Source organism: Phascolarctos cinereus, unplaced genomic scaffold (genome assembly GCF_003287225.1).
Source record: "Phascolarctos cinereus isolate Bilbo 61053 unplaced genomic scaffold, phaCin_HiC Scaffold_7;HRSCAF=346, whole genome shotgun sequence".
Lineage (NCBI taxonomy): Eukaryota > Metazoa > Chordata > Mammalia > Diprotodontia > Phascolarctidae > Phascolarctos > Phascolarctos cinereus.
Genome location: NW_027556180.1, coordinates 10,308,911 through 10,331,166, shown reverse-complemented (window position 1 = coordinate 10,331,166; position 22,256 = coordinate 10,308,911). Strand labels below are relative to the sequence as shown.

The window sequence follows — 22,256 nt, the reverse complement described above, 5'->3', positions numbered from 1 at the left end:
TTGTGTCCCATAAATGGATTGCTGTTTTGAGAAGCAGTATTTTTCTGGAATTATAAATATTCCAAAAGAGTGAGAAAATACTGTAGTATGACCATGCCATATGTCATAGAAGGTTAAGAAATTTATCTAAGAGATGGAGGGAAACGTGATTCAATTGTTTGGGAACTTACTTCATTTCAACCCCATTGAATCATTCATACCAGACTTAGAAAAGCAGACTTAATATTCAATGTTATAAAAGTGAGGTTTCATGATAAGTGATTAAGTATTTCTGTGTCACATTGTCAAGTCATGTAAAAGAAATGATTGCAAAAAAAGAGGACATTGAAATATTGGAAGATTTTTAAAGCGTAAAAGCTATCATGCTTATTGCCTAAGTAAAAAAAAAAGTAATTATTTGAATTTGTCCTTTTACACTGGTGTATCACTGTATGGTATGATTGTGTGTCTCTCTGTTGTATCACCTCAGTAGAACGTAAATTCCTGTGGGTTTTTAAAAAATCTTTGTGATCTGTTTATTTAGCACAGTAGGCACACCATTGGTGCTTAATAAATGTTGAATTTTGATTTCAGTCATAGATTCATGGGTTCTTAGCATTGCAAGGAACCTTAGCATCTAGTCTAAACTTTTTGTTTCATAAATACAGAAAACGAAGGCTGAGGAGGTGAAGAGTTTGCACCAGGTTTCTCTTTCCCCCCAGCAAATTAGGAACATTTCTGCGGTTGAGGCCAGGCTGAGGACTTAGGTCATCCTAACTCTGTTTCCTCCACTGTCGAAAGGAAGGCTATGCTGATGTCTACACTAGTCATTCCACAGCCTTGTTGGGAGGAAAGTACTTTGTAAACTGTAGAAACTAAATCAATGCTAAACAAATACCAGCTACTCCTCTGATAACTGTCCTTATTTCCTGGGCTATCTTGTCTCATGTTCAGCTCCCTCAGTGAAATTTACAGAACCAAAGCATGCAGGGATCTCCCAACCCTTTTATTAAATCAAGAGACCGGTACGGTGAACTAGAAAGTCTGCTGGTCTTCCGGTGAGGGAGACCTTGTTGTCATTCCTGTTTCTAGATTCTATTTGCTGTGTGACCCTGGGCAGGTCATTTACCTTGAGTATCTGTTCATCTGTAAAATACCTACCTCACAGAGTTGTGAGAACCAAATGAGATAAAAAGTCTTAAAGGGTTACAGAAATTTCATCCATGATAATTATTAATAAAAATGATGAAGTTTGTCATAGGTCAGTTATCCTCCTTGAATGCCTGCTCTGTTTTGAGCTGAGTGTGGAGGAAACACAGACCCCATAGACATTGTACCTGCCCTCAGGGTGCCGGCGTGGTCAGCGCCTGTGATCCCAGTGTCCAGGCTGAGCCCAGGAAAGTCCCTATCCCATCCCTACCACAGGGTCCATCTTCCCTCCCTCATTTCCTTCCAGCCCTTTGAGATCCTATGGTCACCCTTGAAAACAAAAATTAAAAGACTTCAGAATCAAACATTGATGTGCCTGTGAACACTCACACACAAAGCCTCACCCAATCACCCCTCTTCCTGCTGTACGCACAGAGCTCCTATAACATGTGTGTGTGTCTTGGGGTGCAGTTAGGGCTGAGTTTCCTGCTTTGTCAGTTTCACCTTCTCCTGCCATGGTTTTCATTCCTTCAACCCCTGAAGACATGAACCTAATTTATGAGGAAAATCTGTTACTTAATCTTAGGCTTTTCAAAACCATTTTCTTCCCCCTTTTCCTTTAGCAGCTCATCACTACTGCCTCTGTGCCTCTGGCCCATAGAGGTCCTATCATCACTGCTGCCCTGGTACCTGTAGCCCCATAAAGGTCCTATCATCACTGCTGCTGCCCCCACTGCTGCTTCCAGGGGCTCCGAGAGCTCAGAGGCAGCCCAGAGGTCCTGCCTAATCTTTAGTAAACACTCAGCTTATGTTGATCACAGCCTAAGTGGGTGTCTCTGAAGAGCCTCTTCTTGGGGAGGGAGATGTGAGAGGGCAAAGCTGTTTGTGGGGTACAAGCTGGTTTGGGTTGGCTTTGTGGAAAGTCTGAAGTCCCTGATACAGTCTCGGTTTTGCACTAACTGTAGGATGACCTTGGACAGAGTAGAGCAGCTCATGTTCAAATAGCACAGCCCTCATGAGGACCTTGTGAGCTGGGCAGTGCAGGTGTTATTTTACAGATGAGGAAACTGAGGCTCAGAGGCATTAAGTGACTTAACCAGGGTCACACAGCTAGTGAGTAGCAAGTGAGGGTCAGGGACTTCAGTCCTCTCTGCATTGGCTACCTCTCAAGTCCCTTAGCCTCTTTGGATCTCAGTTTCCTCATCTGTAAAATGGGAGTGAGAGCACAAGCTGACCGGTGCTACTCTGTTATTGTGCGTGAAGTCACAGATAGGAAAGCGCTTTATGAATTGACGGGTAGGGCCAGACAAAGCAACACCAACAAAGAAAAAAACCTTGAATCTCCCCTGCCCACAGAGCCTTCAGGATCACCAGGAAATAACCCAGTGCGAGAATCGTATTCGGATCTCAGTACCCTGGGGCTCGGACCCGTGGCGCCATTGCTCCTGTCTCAGAGGTGGAGAAAATGAAGCAGAAGCTGGTGAAACGACTTGCCTAGAGTCACAAAGTTAGCAAGTGCTGGGGCGGACCCCAGGCTGGCCTGCTCCTCTCCTCCGGAGCCGATCCCTCTCTCCCCTGCTCCTCACTGCCCGTGGGGGGCTCTGGCTCCGAGGCTCCCACGGCGGGACCTTGGCAGTGGTATACCTGGGCCCGTGCTGCCTCCCAGCCCACTCCGCCTTCCAGATGTGCCTTCCCTTCCAGCTCCCCTCACACGGTGACATCCTCCATTGGAACGTGTGAACGTGGAAGGCAAGGACTTCTGAGTCTGCCTCCCGGTACTGGAATTCTCAGTCTTAGCGCAGAACTTGGAGCACCTTGTAAGCTCTCTGCTCTGTCTACTCTATGTGTATACCTGTGTGTATAGATGGAAACGTGTATATGTATGTGTATGTGTATATGTATATATAAAATTTCTATCTCTATTATTTCTCTCTCAGTTTATCTATCCATCCATCCATCTATTTATCCATCCATCTATCCATCTATGCATATCTCTCTGTCTCTGTCTCTCTCTCTCTCTCTTTCTCTCTCATCTATGTCATGCTGCCTTTTGACAAACAAATGAGCTAGAAAGAGCCGGAAGCTGAAGATAACTTTAACCATGTTTTCACTTTTGCCTTAAAACTTTTGACGGCTCCCTACTACCTAATTAAATGAGTCTAAACTAAAGCGGATCTGTTGAGTGCCTCAGCTGGCATTCAAAGGCTAAAGGAGCAGTAGGAATGTGTTCTGAGATAGGAAAGCAAAGGAGTGGTAGAGAGCTTTTGATTCTCCCAGCCGAGTGTAAGATGTGTGAGGGAGAACAGTGAGAGAAAAAGCCAATGAGGGTGGCTTGGGGACCAGGGTACAAACAGACTCACGATGGCAGACAGAAGCTTGGAAAAGGGGAGGGGGAGTGTCTGAGAATGTCCCAGGGGGCTTCCTGAAAGGCCAGGAGGAAAGTGGAGTATTAAGCATCGGACTGGGAGGGGCAAGGGAAGGCTGGCAGTCCCCTTTGCCCCTTTCCTCTTTCACCTAGGTGAGAGGTGTGGTGGGGGCAGTGCTTCTCATCTGGTTGCATCAGCACATGCCCCCTTCCTGGAGAATCCTCCAGTAAAGAGGTCCTGCTGAGTCTCGAAGGAGGCCACCCTTGGCCTGCAGATGTGCCTGGGTTCAGGGAGCTGAGGCCTGAAGGAAATCAGGTCACAGACCACAGAAGGCATTTGAACAAAGCAGGAACATCCCTCTTGGTCCTGTGCTTTTTCAAACTCTTGGTGCTCACTGTCATCAGAGCTGTCATTGCCCTGGCTCTGATAAATGGAAAGTGGGCTGGGAGCTTCCCTTCTGGGGTCCATGGGCCTTAGAGTCCCCAGAGGAGCCTGCCCAGGAGGGGGAGGGGGAGGAGTCGGATCTGAAGTCCCCCTGGAGCCCAGAAAAGGCATGACTCTGTGGGAAGAAACTCGGTAACATTCAAAGCTGCCTAGAAGGGAGCTGGGTGGGAGCGGGAGTTAGGGCATCTTCCCAACTTTATTTGACAAAATGCTGCCTGAGTTTGGCTCCTAGGAGTCCATTCTCTTCTTCGCTAAAGTGGGAATTGCCAATAGGGGATAACGAAGGGGTAGGGAGAGGGTGGCTTTATTGGCAGAGGCAAATCCCAGGTGAGGAAATTCCTTCTCCTAGTGCAGATCGGTATCATCTCTTAGAGAGGCAACTGCCTGGAGCCCTGATGGTGAAGCGACTTGCCTAGGAACATCCAGTTAGTACGTGTCAAGACTTGGATTTGAACTGTGGTCTTTGCAGCTACATGGCTGTCCATCTATCCTCTATGCAAGGCTTACTGAAGACCGCATCATTCTAAACAGTGACTGACTTGGGAGCTCAGATCCAGCCTAGGGAAATGGGGTGTAAGTGTATAATCCTATGTTCAAAGGAGACTTAAGAAGAAAAAAATCCACAGACCATGTTGTGGATTGTAGCTGCCTCATGGAATCATTGGGAGGAAGTTAGTAATGGAAGGGATACCATTAACAGGAGGATCAGACTGATTTTGCCTGGTCCTGGGATCAGAATGAGGAGGAGCATGGCCTTGTGGAGGGAGCACTGGATTGAGAACCAGGAAGACTTGGGTTTGAATCCCATCATAAGCTCTCATGAGCTTTGTGACTCCAGACAAAGCCATGCACGTCTCTGGGCCTCCGTTCCCTCATCCTAGCTCTAAATCTATCATTCTCAATTCCAAAGAGAAAGATTTAGGCTGGGTGTGAGGAAGCGTTTCCCAACAAGTAGAGATTGTTAGAGACGTGGAGTGGAATGGGTTCCCCATCGCTGGCAGTCTTCAAGGAGAGGCTGGATGACCAGCCCCTACTTGTTCCTCAGGTAGGGCTTGATCTAGATGGTCCCCAAGCTCGTCACCAACTTGGAGATTCTGTGACTCTGAGAGTCCGCCCATGGTTAGGATATTTGGCAGTGACAGTGATGGCAGCCACACCACACCCTCCCAAATCACTAATCTTAGCAGGTGATGACATGGAGGAATGTCCATGGACTGTGCTGCTCAGTGGCCAAATGTCCCAGCACGTGGGCCATCTATGTGGCTGGACTTGACTGGGCGAGCGAAGGAGCAACACCACCCTCAACTGTACCATTGCTTTGGCCAAGTGGGGCATTCTGTGGAGCACATGTGTCCATGGGGGATAGGAGGGGGTTCCCTACTGCCCCTGCCAGCCTGGGTCAGAGCAGCACCAGGGCTTGACTAATATCCCCAGCTGTTGAAACCACTGCAATAGGAATTAGCCCGATGCCAAAAGAATGTGGTGGAAGGAAACTGTGAGCACTGGGGAATAAAAAAATGGTCTCTTTTTCCAGTGTCCATGTTGGCAGAAAAATTTAAAACTCAAAAGCTTAAGGAAGTGATTGTTCAAAACTAAAAATAAATTTAAAAAATTTTTTAAAAAGTATTCGGGGAGAAGAGGACATGGGTCCATCATTGGTCCATCGTATCCCTGACATATCTGGCCCCCAGTGTGAGGGCAGGAGGGCCATCCCCCAATGTCTCCCTCTGCCCAAGGCCCTGTCACCAAGTCTTTTCCTGCTACAAGACGCAGCTGATGACAGCAATGCTTTTATTGGCTTTGCTAAGAGGCTGGTGGGCTTAAAGCACTCTCATCCTCAGCGTTTTTGTCACTCCCACACATTTTGAGGTTTGAGCAGGGTGATAATTGGTGAGAGTTTCCTGGTTTGAAAATAGCTTGAGAATCCCAGCTTCCCTGAATCTTGGTGCTGGAAGGAAGCCATGGCTCTGACCCTCACCTAGACACAAATCCACTCTGCATCACTAGTGATGAGTCCAGCCTTCCCTTGGAGACTCCCAAGGGTGGCTTGTCCACTGGCTCCCAGGCCCCTGTTCCACTCTGGGGCAGACCTCATTGTCAGGGAGGTTTTCCTGCCTTCTTCCATCCCAGGTTTGCTCCTCTGCCACTTCCATACACTCCTCCTAGTCCTACTTCTGGGACCAAGCTAATCCCTCTTTCATGTGACAGCACAACTTGAATTAATTCCAGGAAGAAACAGACAAATAAAAACACCACCAGAAAGAAACTTGCAGCTGAGGCATAAATTATGCTAAGTCCCTGCTCTCCCAGGCTAATCCAATCCAAGTCAAGTCAAGTCAACAAACAGTTTTTAAGCTGACTCTAACCCTCAACGTCCATGTGCCAGCACTGGGTTAAGGTGGGGGTGTGGGGGGGTGATCCAGTGAAAGGAACAACTGAAAACCCAACCCAGCCCAGCCCAACAACCACCACCCAGCAGTCTCTGCTCACAACAAGTTCAGCCAACGGACTTTTGTTAAGTGACTGCTATGTGCAGGACACTTTGCTGGGCACGGCGATCCAAAAATCAACGGCTCATCCACCTCAAACTGGAAGGCACCTCACAAGAGCCCAACTGCCCATTTTACAGAGGAGAAAACCAAAGCCCAGAGAGGTTATGACATGCCCAGGGTCACACAATGCTACGCGGCTGAGCTGGGATTTGAACCCAAGTCTGCCTGACTCCAACCACACTACCTCTCATGGTAATAACAATAGTCCCTTGCCTGGAGGAGCTCAAGGTCTGTGTGTTCACTGAAAAGTGTGATGCAAGGTAGGGAAGGGAGGGAGAGAGAGGCAGAGAAAATATGTTCTGGGAAAATCTGAGGACGGGGAAACCACTGGGGAAGACCGGGCAGAAGTGCCAGATGAGCTGAGCCTTGAAGGCTGGTAGAAGGAAGCAGGCTAATATTTAGCAGTCTCATATCATAATGTCACATCATAATTGTATAGCACTTTATGGAGAACAGACATATACATGTACATGTATACACACACACACACATATCTCACCTTATTTGAGTGAATGAATGAATGAAAAAGCATTCATTAAACACTGCTTACTTTATGAGCTAAGTACTGGGGGTATGAGTAGAAACACAAGACAGTCCCTGTTGTCAAGGACCTCACATTGTAATAGGAGGATTGCTGAATATCTCTGTAAATATAGATGCCATAACCCCCATTTTACAGAAGAGGAAACTGAGGTCCAATGAAGTTAAGTGATTTCCAAGTCACATAGCTAGCAAAGGGAAGACTTGAAGCTTAAGCCACATGACAGAATTTTGGAGCTGGAAGGCATCTCTGTGGTTATTTAATTGAGCTCGTACCCTCCAAAGAATGCCCATCACTAGCCTGTTAGCACCACACACCATCTGGTTGGGTGAGTGACGTAAGGGTCACTGACACAGATGGAAATGCAAGAACTCCACTGGCTGTTAGACCCCAGCTCTATATGCCCCACCTCCTCTTTCCCTCTGGTCTAGCTCCTAGCTTCTGTGTTAGCTATTGGGTTGACTCAAGTCTATAGATGTGGCCAACTCTCCTTGGGAACCAAGATCTGTAGAAATCTAGTGTTTGAATTTGATGGATAAGAAGTGGATAGAGTACTGACCTTGGAGGCATGAAGACCCAGACACTTACTGGCTGTGTAAATGTGGAGAAGTCACTTAACTTCTCTTTGTCTTAGTTTACTCATCTCTCCGGGTAGTTGTGAGACTCAAGGGAAAGAGTGTGGGTAAAGCCTTTGGCAAATCTTACAGCAGGTCCAGGACTGTGGTTTTGTCTGTCAGTCGTTAATATTACTTATCCCTCATCAGTGCTCCCTTCTGCAGGTCCTACAGGTTACGCGTCACTTACAGACTGGGACCTTGACCTAGATACTACATTGAACTTGTGCAGGAGTCCAGCCCTAGGAAACAGTTTCTGCTTTTTGGAAAAATTTTGTTGTTGTGCTGACAGCTGAGAGTTCCTACAGACAGACAAACATCTTCCCTCTTCTCCTTTATTCAAACCAAATGCAGAAAGAGCTTCATCCAGCCAATGCATCAGGGCAGAAAGGAGAGCCTCTGCTATCCTTCCTTCCATTGTCCTTTTTTACTCCAAGTGTTTACCTCCACATTAGCTGAATAAGAGTGGGATGGTGTTCTGTTCAAAGACCAATCTGTTTTTTTTCCTACACTGTTTAGAATTTCCACACCTGCTCTCTGCTTCCAGCAGCTTTTGGTGAGGGAGAGGGGTTACCAGAACCCCTGACTGGGGTCACATTTGCACTCAGCCTGGGCCAGGACCTGGGGTGGTTGGAGTGTCCTGTGGAGAAGGCTGACTTTCAGTTGATGAGACAGCAGTTCTTACCAGAGAAGGCTATTTTACATGAAAGGAACAGATGGGAAAAGTTCAGAGAAACTCTGCTCGTTCACATTCTCCACTTAGCATTTCCCGCTGCGCTGAGCTCTGTGTTCCTCACTATGGTGGAGAACAAGACAGGCTGAAGATACCCAGCCTGCCCTTGAGGACATCAGAAAAAGGACACAGGCAGATTCAGCTACTGCTCCCAGCCTGGTGGGAGACCTGGGGGAGGGGAGGGAGCTGGGTGGATGTTCTGCTCAATCTGAGAGCATCGGAATGGCCACTGTCTCTGACAGTGACACTAGGAATATTCACTATGGGCTTTACCACTTACAAAGTCCACGAAACAATCTTTATACGTTTGGCTTGAGGAAGGGAGAAAAAAGAAGCGGTTTGTCTGTAGGAATTTTCCACCATTAGCATGACAACAAAACTGCTTCAAGGAAGCGGCACAGAATAATGGATGGCTGGAGTTAGCTGGAAAACCTGGGTTCAAATCCCATGTCAGACTTTGCTGATTGTGCAACCCCGGGGCAAATTATTCCACCTCTTTGTGCCTCAGTTTCTATATTTGTAAAATGAAGGGGTGGCTCCAGTGTTTTCTGAGCTCCCTTCCACTTCTAAATCTAGGATGCTTTTCTCACAATAACCTGAATTTGTATGCTGCAAATCTCTAGATGTTTGATTCAGACCTGTGATTTCATTGGCGTAGGCAGCTCTCAGTGGGGAAACTGCCTTCACCCACATAGACCAGAACTTGTTCAGCTCCTTACAGTATTAGAGAGTTGTCTCTATTTGTCCAGGATTGCACAGCTAGTATTTGTCTGTCAGGTTGGAAACCGATTCTAAGGCTGGCTTGCTGGCCACTATACAAAGCTTCCCCTCAGTCTAAGCACTGCTTTCCTTGCTTTTCGGATGAGGACACTGGGGTCAGAGGGGTTCCAAAACTTGCCAATGGCCACCTAGTTGATAAGTGAAAAAACTGGGCTTCTTATTAGCCAGGACTGAAACCCAGGTCTTCTTAAGCCAAGTCCAGTGTTTAATCCCTACAGAAAGGGATTCATTATGGAAAGATGGAGCCGTTTTCCATGCCATCCAACCCAATCCATTCAGCATCAATCAATCAACAAACAAGTGCTCATCATTTCCCTGCTGTGTGCCAAAAGCAAATTCAAAAAGAAATCCATTTTGCTCCAATCTGCACCAGTCCTGCAAGTACCGGTCCAGTCCATCAGTAGGTGCTTGGTACATTATGGAGAATGAATGGTTGTCGGCACCAGGGAGACAAGTTTCTCCTAATGCCCTGCACTGCACAGTACCCTATCAGGCTCTCTAAGTAGGAAGGAATCTCAAAGGGCGTGTGGCCTGTACCTGAACGCCCCCCCCACTCAGATCCCCGCGTAGTGTCTTCAAATGGCCACCCAGTCTTTGTCTGAGTACCTCTTACCGGGGGAGCCCCACTACATATGAAGGTTTACATGTGCTCACAAGCCTGGTAGAGTTAACGAGGAAGAAGATGTCAGCCACGACAGAGTACTTCATAGTCTTCTGGACTTAAGGCTCACTCGTCATGTTGGAGTTACACAATGTGGTGATGAGAAGGCATCCTTTTAAGAAAGCTCTAGAAATAGACTAAAGATCTCTTTTCTTAAATGAGGTCCTTTTCACATATCGTTGACTGAATTCGAGGGGATGGGGATGAGACAAGGGATTTAATCTTCCAGTTCAAAGTCCATCAGAATAAGCATAGCCTGAATCCCGGAAATTTGTCTTAAAACTGGGTGATAAACCTCAGGTCTTGTGCTAAGGCTAGGAACACAAAATCAAAAGGAAAACATTCCCTGCCTCTGATTGCACTGGGGAGATTCAATATATAAAACAGGTTAAATACATGATAATGTCAGGAGGAGGAAGGAAATAGTACATCAATCCCAAATGCTATTGGGTGGGGATTGGGAGGGGGGAACACATCACAGTGGTGCATAATCTTCTAGAATTAAAAACCTGTCAAGTGGTCACTGATCTCTGCCTGTCCTCCTGATGTGGCCCTTTTGGATTGGTCTAATTGTTAGGAAGATGTTCCTGACCTCAAGCTCAAATTTGCCTCTTAGATCTTTGATCTAATAAGTTTAATCTAATAAGATGCAATTTCATAGGGCTAAAAGTAAAGGCTTATACTTGGGCACTTCTGTTTGTATTCCCAGTTAGCACAGTGGTGGTAGCAGCACAGTAAATGCTTAATAAATTCTCTCTCTCTCTCTCTCTCTCTCTCTCTCTGTCTCTCTCTGTGTCTGTCTGTCTCTCTCCCATTCATCCTTTCTGTTTGTCTCTTGATGTTTTCCTTCACAATGTTGGGGAGCCTAAAAGCAGATGATACCAAATCAAAAGAAGATTCCTTTGAAGAAAACTTAAATAAAACAATAGCAATCTGTGTGGCTGGGGTTATTACAACCTAATTGTGTCAGAATTCAAAGGAATGAAATTCATCATGTTTGTAGCTTTCCCCTCACTTTGGGATTCAATAATCTGGTTCAAAGTCCATTGCAGTGAGCATAACTTGCTTCCGAGAATTTTGTTTGCCTGGCCCTCACTGGAAAACTTGCTGGTTAATCATCAGTATTTTCCTACAAGCCCTCATGGTTGGGTTGGTCTTCATTCTCACCCTGAAATAGGAACTGGGAAATACACTGGCACTTTTCTGCCAACAAAGTGCTAGGATTCCATCGTAAGCTCGCTGCAAGGAGGGTTTGTGTTTTAGCCAGGTGGTCCAGAACATACAAAGATCCACATGCTCTGGCTCTATCCTTCTCCATTGGTTGAATGAAATAGAGTTGGGAGAGATCCTCTAGTCAGTCCCTCCCCCTTAAAGAATCCAAAGATTCAGGGGCAGCTATGTGGTGCAGTGGATAGAGCACTGGCCCTGAAGTCAGGAGGACCTGAGTTCAAATCCGGCCTCAGACCAAACACTTGACACTTACTAGCTCTGTGACTGTGGACAAGTCACTTAACCCCAATTGCCTTAAAAAAGAAAGAATCCAAAGTTTCAGACAGAAAGAGACTAAACAAGCTAAAACAACCTAGGATGTCTTGGGAGTGGGTTTGAGGGTTGACTCTGTGGCAGGAAGGTAGTGGATTTTCTACCTAAAAAATCCAAAGTCTCTCTGTCTGTCTCTGTCTGTCTGTGTCTCTCTTTATCTCTCTTCTCGAATTCATTTGGTTTAAGCAGTATTATCTTTCTAAAAGGCAAATACCCCTGGTCCCCCTGGAAGGGTCAATACACAGTTAGTTATCCATACATTCTGTAAACGTTTTGGTCTGTTTGCTTTCCCTCTGACTCTTGACAAGAGACCCGCCAGCTGAGCAAATGGGAGTTTTGCAAGGGAGGTTTCAAGGGAGCGTGGATTACGTTGCTAAGCAGGGTAGGTGGGAGAGGGGGACAGAAGAGGAGATGGGGGTGCCAAGATGCCTCAGTTGGCTTGTCCTTAGGCAACAGAAACCTTTGGGCCATTCTTTTAAGTCTTTCTAGCTGGATATTGAGGTGGTTCAGTAGATAGAGCACTGGGCCTGGGGTTCAGAAGAGGTGAGTTCAAATCCAGCCTCAGATACTTTCTGGCTGTGTGACTTGGACAAGTCATTTAATGTCTGTTTGCACCAGTTTCCTACTCTGTAAAATGAGGCTCATGCCAGTGCCTTCCTCACAGGGTTGTTATGAGGATCTGAGATAATATTTGTGAAGCACTTAGCACAGTGCCTGGCACATAGTAGGTGCTTAATAAATGCTTATTCCCTTTCCCCTTTCCACCTTAGTAGGACCTGCCAGGCCTTGGTCTCAATGGGTACAGTCTTCACCCACCCCCATTCCCACGCTACCACATCAAAAAAGGACATTCGTGGAAAGTCCTGCTATACATTATGGGCTTAAATGCTCTTGTGAGCTAAACTGTGATGGTAACTGCCATTATTTATATGAGAAAATACTGCCCAAGTTCCAAACACAATATTTATGGCTAAATAATTTGTTGGGTTCCAACCAAGGTGAAGGCTACCTTGCTATTCAATGTGCCACAACACCTAGTAACCCACTGGCATTTGAGGTCCAGATTGAATGCCACCTTCTTCATAAAGCCTCCCCTGATTTCTCCCTTTTCAAAACCCCCACTAGACTCAGTACGTGTCTGCCAGATACTATAGGTAGTGGTTTGTTTGCTTTGTTGACATTCCTTGAGTCCTTGAAGGCTCCAACCATGTCTTATCTACCTCTGTGTCTTAGCACAGTGCTTTGGTCATGACAGGGGCTCAATAAATGAAGAAATGGATGATTGAATGACTGGGAATCTTGAAGAACATGAAATGTGTCGAGGGCTTTATATGGATAGAGGGACTCTCTCCTCTCTCTCTTTTTTCTTTCCTTTTTTTGTCTCGTATCTCTTTCTCTCTGTCTCTGTCTCTCTCACTCTGCTCTCTTTCTGAATGTCCATCTTTCTCTATCTCTGTTGTTTTCTGTTTCTCTCTCTTCTCTTCTCTCTCTGTCTCTCTCACACACACTCTCTCCTCTGTTTCTGAATGTCTATCTCTAGCTCTGTTGCTCTCTGTTTCTCTCTCTTCTCTCGCTGTCTCTCACACTCTGTATCTCTCTCTCTGTCTTTCTCTCTGTTTACAATGATCAAATGATCAACACTTATTCATACAGGTAATAACTACCTGACTAGACTTAATTTTTAGGCCGTGGAACTCCCTTCTCTGTAGTAATTTCCTGTCACAGATGCAGAGGTGGCCTGCATAAAAAGACTACTCCTGTTAAGGGAATAGAAGTTTCTCCCCAGGGCGCCCAAATACTCTAAATCTATGACCTTACTTTATGATGAAGGTCATATTGGTCATTAGCATGGGAATATGAATAAATGTATCACCTGTTCATGACTAAGAGGATGTTCTAGAGGAAGAGGAAAAAGATGCCTAGCTTAGCCATTGCTTATGGGCAACACACCTAGGTAAGGGGTCCTTAGAAAAACGAGGAATAAAATGAAGGTCTTGAGAGGAGGGGAATGGAGGAGTTTTGAGAAGCTGAAATGCCAGAGGAGGCCACAGAAGAAAGAACCCTTCTCAACCCCACCCCCAACTTTGGTTAGGCAGGTAGGGTGGCATCTCACCTTCACATAGTCATATTCACAGAGGTAGGAGGATTCCAGGTCAAAGTGCATGAAGTACAGCTTGATCCTAAAGCCCTCTGGCACTGTGATGTTCCAGGTGACTTCGGAGTCACTGGGATAGGAATCAGGGAAGTTGGGGGACTGGATCTCCCCAAACATGTCGTTCAGTTCCACGATGTTGGTGGACACTCTCAGCAGACACACATACAGGGAAAAGGACAGCAGGAACGCCCTGAAAGACAGGGAGGGGATGACAGAGGTCAGACAGCTTTCCAAGGACCCCTGTGCCTGGAAGAACTGATAAAAACAGACGGAGCCTTCGGCTTGACGGTCAGGGGGTGGCTAGACTTCTTTGAGTTGTGATACTTCCTGCAGTCCATGTATGTGAGTATGTAAGGGTGTTGTAGGAGCAATATCTACTTCACAAGAGCTAGGCTAGTTTTTCCTTAAAGTGCCTTCTTAACTGGTCCAGGGAATTAAGACTTGAACCACTGATGAAATTTCCTGGTGACTCAGAATAAAATATGCTGGTGACCCAGCATATGAAGACTTGGCACATCTTTCTGACCAGGAGAGCCACCATGGAAAACTCAGAGGTGTGGAGAGCCACTTTTACCTGAACCAAGGCAAGATCCTTGCTGAAGAGCATTTCCATGATGCTGTGAAACAAGTTTCCTTTTGCTAAATGTTGGCTGGTCATAAGCCTGAAACAGTGGATTGTCCTGAGCTAATCCTGGCAGGGGGGAAGGGTGTGTGTGTATGTGTGTGTGTGTGTGTGTGTGTGTGTGTGTGTGTGGTAGTGGGCTACTTCTTAGAGGGGATGTGCCAGATACCTTCAAGTGTCTGCAAGGCTATTATAAGGAAGAGGGATCAGCTAAGAACTGCTCGGTCCCAGAAGGCAGCATTAGGAGCACTGAGGAGAACCTGCCAAAGGTCAGATTTCAGCTGGATGTCCTAACTGGGGCAGCCCACAAGTGGGATGGGCTGTGTTGGGTGGGTCCTGGCTGATGGCAAGACCTGGAGGTTTTCCCACAGAGGCTGGATGACCCGCTGCAGGGGGCACTGTAGAAGGGATTGTTTGGGATTGGGTTGACCCACCCATTTCTGAAGGTGTAATTTTGTCAGCCTGTGGGATATCAATTTGAGAGCTGTGCTCTGGCATGCCCACCAGTCCAAGGACTGAGAAAAAGGGCCCCCGGTTTCCATTTCTAGCTTAGCTCTTGACTGACAATGTCAATACAGGGTACCTCCTTCTGGATGTCCATCAAATGGCCACCATTTTGACCTTTCCTCTTCTGTGCCTCTGAAAAGGCTGTTCTATATGTCTGGAAGGCAATTCTTCTCATTTCTTTCCTCAGAGTCTCTGACTTTCATCAAAACACAATTCAGATGCTATTTCTTCTATTGGACCTTTCTTGATGTTTCCTTCCCTCCAATAGCTTTATCCATCTTAAATTGCTTTTTTACCCCAATGGCATTGAGGTTGCATAGTGGATAGAGTATTGGGCTTAGAGTCAGAAGGATTTTTCTTCCTAAGTTCAAATGTGGCCTCAGACACTTACTAGCTGTGTGACCCTGGGCAAGTCACTTAACTCTGCCTCAGTTTCCTCATCTGTAAAATGAGTTGGAGAAGGAAATGGCAAACCACTCCAGTATCTTTGCCAAGAAAACCCCAAATGGGGTCAAAGAGTCAGACATGACTGAAAAATGACTAGACAACAACAATTGATAAATGGTCAAAGGATTTGTACAGGCAGCTCTCAGAGGAAATCAAAATTATCTATCGTCGTATGAAAAAATGCTCTAGATCACTATTGATTAGAGAAATTCAGATGAAAACAACCCTGAAGTACCACCTCCCACCTATCATATTGGCTAACATGAAAGAAAAGGAAAATGACAAATGCTGAAGGGGTTGTGGAAAAATAGGTACACTAATGCAGTGTTGGTGGAGTTGTGAACTAGTCCTACCATTCTGGAGGATAATTTGGAACTAGACCTGAAGGGTGATAAAACTGTGCATACCCTTTGACCCAACATTACTGCTACTAGGTCTGTATCCCAAAGAGATCAAAGAAAAGGGAAAAGGAGCTATATCTACAAAGATATTTATAGCAGCTCTTTTTTTTTGTGATGGCAAAGAATTAGAAATTGAAGGGATGCCCATCAACTGAGGAATCGCTGAACAAGTTGTGGTATATGATTGTGATGGAATTCTGTTGTTCTATAAGAAATGATGAGCAGGATGCTTTTAGAAGAACCAAGGAAGACTTGTTATGAGCTGTTGCAAAGTAAAGTGAGCAGAACCAGGAAAGCATTGTACACAGTAACAGCAACATTGCAATCATGATTAACTGTGAAAGACTTGGCTACTCTGATCACTGCAAAGGACTCATGATGAAAAATGCTATCCACCTCTAGAGAGAGAGAGAGAACTGATGAACTCTGAGTGCAACTTGAAGCATATTTTTTAACTTTCTTTTTTTCTTGCAACATGGTTAATATGGAAATATGTTTTGCATGACTTCACATGTATAATGGATATCATATTGCTTGCCTTCTCCATCTGTGGAGGAGGAGTGGGAGGAACAGAAAGAATTTGGAACTCAATTTTTAAAAAGTGTTAAAAAAACCCCTATAGTTGACTTGCCTTAGTGTCTGTTTTTGCCCCCAAAAATGAGAAGTTCCAAAGATTTAAAAATTTTAAAAATTAAATTGCTTTTTATTACTTTGCATTATATTTATCTGCATTCATATTGTGTCTCTTAGGAGAATGGAAGCTCCTTGAACATGGGGAATTTTGCTTTTTGCATTTGTATCCCCAGTGCTAGCACGGTGCATTGTATACAGTAAGTGCTTAACAAATACTTTTGGAATTGAGTTTTTGGGGAGAAAATGAAAAAGGAGTCATTTAACCAACAAATTGGTCTCCAAGAGAGGTAACATGATATGTTAGAAAGAGCAATGACTTTGATCCAAATCCTTCCTGTTCTTACCTGTGTGACCCTGCTCTGTAAAATGGGGGGGGCGCTAGATTAGTTGGTCTGGGAGGTCCTTTCCAGCTCTAGAACCACAGTCCCTAATAGGATCATAGAATATCAACAACATCTTTGAGAGAGGATCCCGGAGGAACAGAGGAAGGAAGTTACATGTCCAAGGTCGCCAAGCACATCTCACTGTGTCCAGAATGTTTAAGGATAGTGCTCCAGCCTCTTGCTCATATCATAAGCAACATTCTGGTGCTGCTCCTTCAACCCCTACAACACTTGGAAAAACTCAGTGTTTGGACCCTCTGATGACAATATATAGCCTTTTCAAGTTTGTAGAGTACTTTGTATACAGCATCTCATTTGAGACTCCCAACAACCTGAGGTACTACATTTTACAAATAATGAGACGGAGATTTTAAGTAACTGGCCCAGGATCACACAATCAGTAAGTGTCAGAGGTGGAATCTGAACCTAGGTCTTCATGACTCCAAGGCCAGAATACTACCCATTATACCACATTGCCTCTGATGACCCATAATGGGGAACACCTTTAGGGATGAGTCTTCAACATCATCTTCTTCCTCATTATCTGTCCTACATACTTGTTTGGCTCAAGGACCAGTCTTGCCTTCAGTAGCATGCCCCAGATCGCACAAGGGTGAGAAAGGTCCACTTTCTCCATTGCTCTTTTTCCAAGTCATGTCACAGGACTTTGATTTCCCCAGACCATTTGGTGGAGTGATTGGGAAAACACTGATTTACATGACACTCTGTATCCGTGGCCCCCACCCACTCAGCTCTACAACCTCATAATGATTTTAAAAGTTCTAAGTCAATGTCCCCTCATATGTAGGACAAGCCATGGTGTACACTTGGTAAATTGCTTTAAGCTGCAGACTGAGGATTGTAAATGCCAACAATAATTCACCACCAGCCTTCTCCCTGTGCCCAAATGTCTTCGCTCATTGGTCAAGACATTGCCTTTTCAGTCTCCAGCAGCTGTTCTCTATTAGCAAAAGAGAAAACCCAGCCAGAGTCTTTGGAGAGGAACATAAGGGTCACAGTCCTGATACCCAGGACACGATCTTCTTCCATCAGAAAAAAAGGCAAGATGGGTTCATGACTTAGATGTAAAGGCTGATAACGATAAGTAAACTGGGAGAACAAGCAATAGTTTACCTATCAGATCTACGGAGAACAGAAGAATTCATGACCAAACAGGAGATAGAGAACATTATGAAAAGAAAAATGGATAATTTTGATTACATTAAATTGAAAAGTTTTTGCACAAACAATGCCAGTGCAACTAAGATTAGAAGGAAGGTAGAAAATTGGGAAAGAATTTTTACAACAGTCTTTCTGATAAAGGCCTCATTTCTAAAATATATAGAGAATTAAGACAAATTTATAAGAACACAAGCCATTCCCCAATTGATAAATGGTCAAAGGATATGAACAGGCAGTTCTCAGATGAAGAAATTAAAGCCTATAGTCGTGTGAAAAAATGCTCTAAATCATTATTGATTAGAGAAATGCAAATCAAAACAACTCTGAGGTACCACATCACACCTACCAGATTGGCCAACATGACAAAACAGGAAAATGATAAATGTTGGAGAAGATGTGGGAAAATTGGAACATTAATACATTGTTGGTGGAGTTGTGAAATGATCCAACCATTTTAGAGAACAATTTGGAACTATGCCCAAAGGGCTACAAAAATGTGCATACCCTTTGATCCAGCAATAGCACTTCTAGGGCTATATCCCAAAGAGATCAAACAAATGGGAAAAGGACCCACATGTACAAAAATATTCATAGCAGCTCTTTTTGTGGTGGCAAAGAATTGGAAATTAAGAGAGGATGCCCATCAATTGGGGAATGGCTGAGCAAGTTGTGGTATATGAATGTAATGGAATACTATTGTGCTATGAGAAATGAACAGGCTGACTTCAGAAAAACCTGGAAAGACTTATATGGTCTAATGCTGAGTGAAGTGAGCAGAACCAAGAGGACTTTGTACACAATAACAGCCATGTTATGCAATGACTAAGATTGTTAAACTGAACCTTTCTGAGCATTACAAGGATCTAAGACATCTCCAGAGGCCTCGGGATGGAAAATGCTGTCCACATCCAAAGAAAGAACTATGGAAGTCAAATCGCTACCCACTTATTTTTACCTTCTGTTGAGTTTTGTTTCATCTTTCTGATGGTTCCTCCTATTGGTTTTAATTTTTACTTACAACTTCACTAATGTGAAAATATGTTTAATAGGAATGTAAATGTAAAGCCTATATCAGATTGTGCACTGTCTTGGGGAGGGTAGGGGGGAGGAAGAGGGAGAAAAATTTTCAACTCAAAAGCATATGGAAGTGATTGTTGATAAATCAAAATAAATTAATAAAATTTAAAAAAAAAGAAAAAAAGGCAAGGCTCTGTGATTGTGATGAATTGGGAAGGTGAGGTGAGGTAGAAAATATCCCTTCCCCTTATCCCCAAGGAGGGGGAGATCAGCCATTAACAAAAGAAAGGGGGGCTAAAAAACCCTGGGCTTCATTCTTATAGTCACTATTTTTAAATTTATAGCACTTTCACTCAGTGATTTAATCTCAATTTCCTTACCTACAAAATGCGGCTAATAATAGCCCTTTGATTTTTTCATATGATAATATTGTGAGTAATCTATTAGTCAACATTTATTAAATGCCTACTGTGTGCCAGGCACTGTCCTGGGTGGTGGGGCCACAAAGACAAAAATGAAACAATACCTGCCATCAGAAAGATGAAACAAAACCCAACAGAAGGTAAAAATAAGTGGTAGAGATTTGACTTCCATAGTTCTTCAAGGAGCTTCCATTCTAACAGGAGGAGATAAGATGTGCTTCTATATAGGCATTGACACTACCCATACAAAGCAGATACAAGATAATCTTGGAGGAGAAAGGATGGCAATGGCAGAGACCTGGAAAAGCCTCAGGTAGAAGCTGTTGCTTCTATAATTCCCATTTAAAAAAGAAAAACTGTCCAGACCAGTGAGTTCCTCTGGATGGGAAACTCCTGGTGTGGAAAGGTCCTCTACCACTGCAACTCTACAACTTAGAGTCTCAGAGGTTGACCCACAGCCCAGAGAGAATGTGACTTGCCCAAGGTCACCTAGCCAGTGAGTGTCAGAGATGGGGCTCAAACCCAGGTCTTAATGACTCCTTTGGTTCTTAGGTCACACTTCTCCCTAGACCTGTTTTGCTGACGAGGAATGAGACTCAGAACACTTAAGTGACTTGCCCAAGGTAATTAATAATAGTAACTAGCATTTTCATAGCACTTGAAGGTTTGCAAAGCACTTTACAAATATTATCTCATTTTATCCTTACAACAGGTCTTCAGGGTATGTGTTGTTATTACTCCTATTTTACAGATAGAGAAAGTGACGCATGCAGTGGTTGAGTTTTCCCAGGGTCACACAGTTAGCAAATATCTGAGACAGGATTTGAACTCACACTCTTCTGAGCCTCAGGTCAGTACTCTATTCACTGTGCCACCTAGCTGCTGGATTATCATGCAGGTAACCTGCTCGGTGTAGAAACCAGGAAGCCAGAGCTGCCCCACCCTTTCTGTGGGCTTCTCAGAGCTGTTCAGAGGATTCAGATGGGATGCCATGTGATTACAGAAGGCGCCATACAAATGAAAGTCCCCAGGGCCATTCTTGTCTCCCGGTGGGCAGGATCAGCTATGGGGCTTTGCAAAAAAGGAAGATGGAGAAAATAGGAATGGCCGGGCTCTGCCATCTAATCCATTGGCTTGCGGATGGAACTTTGGTTAGGAGCATTTCACTTTTCCCTTGATTTTGTTTTGACTTTGAATAGACCAGGATTCATTACAATCAAGTCAAGATCAACTCAACAAGCACTTATTAAGCACCCACTATATACCAGGCACATTGTTAGTCTTCCAGGATACAAAGACAAAAAACAAAACCAAAAACTGTCCCAGTCTTTGAGGTTCTCAGATTTGTTTACTTCTACATACGAAAAGATTCATCCTGTAGAAAAGGCCAGAGGGACAGACTTTTGTGATTCCAATGAGGTCAAACCTAGAAAAGCTGAATTAGCCTAATAGACATTATTCTCTCCTGTCCTTGGTAGGCTGAGCTGAAGGGCTACTTCTTCCCAGTGAGGCATTCTGGAGCTTGGGGAAGGACTTCTGTACCTAGAATCAGGAGAGATCTGGGTTCAGATCCTGCCTCTGTCACAGCTATTGCACAAGCAGGGTAACTCAGAGGAAACCAACCAATTAATAAACATTTATCAAGCACCTACTACGTACTAGTCACTGTACTAAGCAAAAGATGCAAAAAGAAGCAAAAGACACTCCCTACCCTCAAAGAGCTTACAATCTAATTGGGGGAGACAACATGCAAACAAATATATAAAAGACAAGCTATAGGCAAGATGAATAGGAAAAAATTAACAGAAAGAAGGCACTGGAATTAATAGTGTTAGGGAAGATTTCCTGTAGAAGGTGGAGTTTTCCTTGGGACCTAAAAGAAGCCAGGGAAGTCATTAGTCAGAGATGAGGAGACAGAGCATCCAGGCTTGTAGGACTGTGAGAGAGAATGCCCAGCAGCATCAAAACGTGAAAAGTGAGAGCATCAGGGGAACCAGGCTTCACCTCTGAGCTTACTCTGTGGGCTTCAGTTTCCTCAAACATAACTTGGAGGGGCTGGACCCAACAGACCCTGAGCCTCCTTCTAGCTTGAGCTCTTGGCTCTGAGGCTCTGAGCCTTGGTTTCCCCATCTGTAAACTGTAAACTTTGTAAACCTAAATGGGCTTCAACTGAACAAACCTCTGTGACTTTAAGCTGAAAACAAGCGCTGCGGACCTGTATTGGTAGAGGGAGTTATCACTGGGAGGTGCAAATGCCAATGAAATTTTAAAAAAGTACTCTAGAAATGCGAAATGCTGATGAATCTCTGTCCATACCTAACTTATCCACAGTGAATGAGGGGCCAACTGACCCAAGCACAGTAGATATTAATAATATTATATACCATGTATTTGAAACAGACTTGTTAGTTCATTGGGATGGGGAACTTCTGGTGAAGAAATTCTTTCTATCGCTGCAGGTTGGTGACTTCTCTACAATTTGCAGTATTAAGAGAGTCGTCTAGGTGAGAAGTTACATACAGAAGTTACCCAGGGACACCTAGCCTGCATGTGTCCAAGGTGGGGTTTGAACCCTGGTCTTCGTGGCTCTGAGCTTGGCTCTCTATTCCATAGACTCTCTTTGTGAGTAATAGGTCCCACCGATTTAAGATTGCAAAGTCCTCTGCACAGATTATATCACTGGAACCCCCATAACCCTGTGAGAGAGTTGCCACAGCCATTATCAGGGAATTAGGAGGTCTGCAAAGAACATTTAACTAGAACCAGAGTTCAAATCCAGACTTTGCCATTGTGACTTTGGGTCAGTCATTTATGCCTTCTGTGCCTCAGTTTCCTTCTCTGTAAAGTGAAGGAGTTGTGCCAGGTCTCTTCCAGATATAAATCTGTTGTCCTAACTGTGTCATTAGACAAGTTGCTTTGCTGGGTCTCAGTTTCTTCATCTATAAAATGAGAGGAGTGAACTAGGCAACTTCTGAACTTCCTTTTGGCATTGAACCTTTGACCATCATTTTACTAATAAGAAAACTGAAGCAGAGAGCAGTGATTTTGCCCGGAATCCCAGTTAGTGCCCAGGATGGGATTGGAACCAAGCAAGTCCAAGGTCATTCTGTCTCCAAGTCCACCGTC

General features: G+C 44.5%; 1 protein-coding gene across 1 annotated transcript in view; it reads right to left on the bottom strand.

Moving 5' to 3' along the window:
* The window catches only part of MASP1 (MBL associated serine protease 1), a 75,485-nt gene that overhangs the window by 51,971 nt on the left and 1,258 nt on the right, over positions 1-22,256 (bottom strand). The window contains 1 exon segment of the mRNA XM_020989031.2: positions 13,475-13,706. Coding sequence (XP_020844690.1) covers positions 13,475-13,706 — 232 coding nt within the window.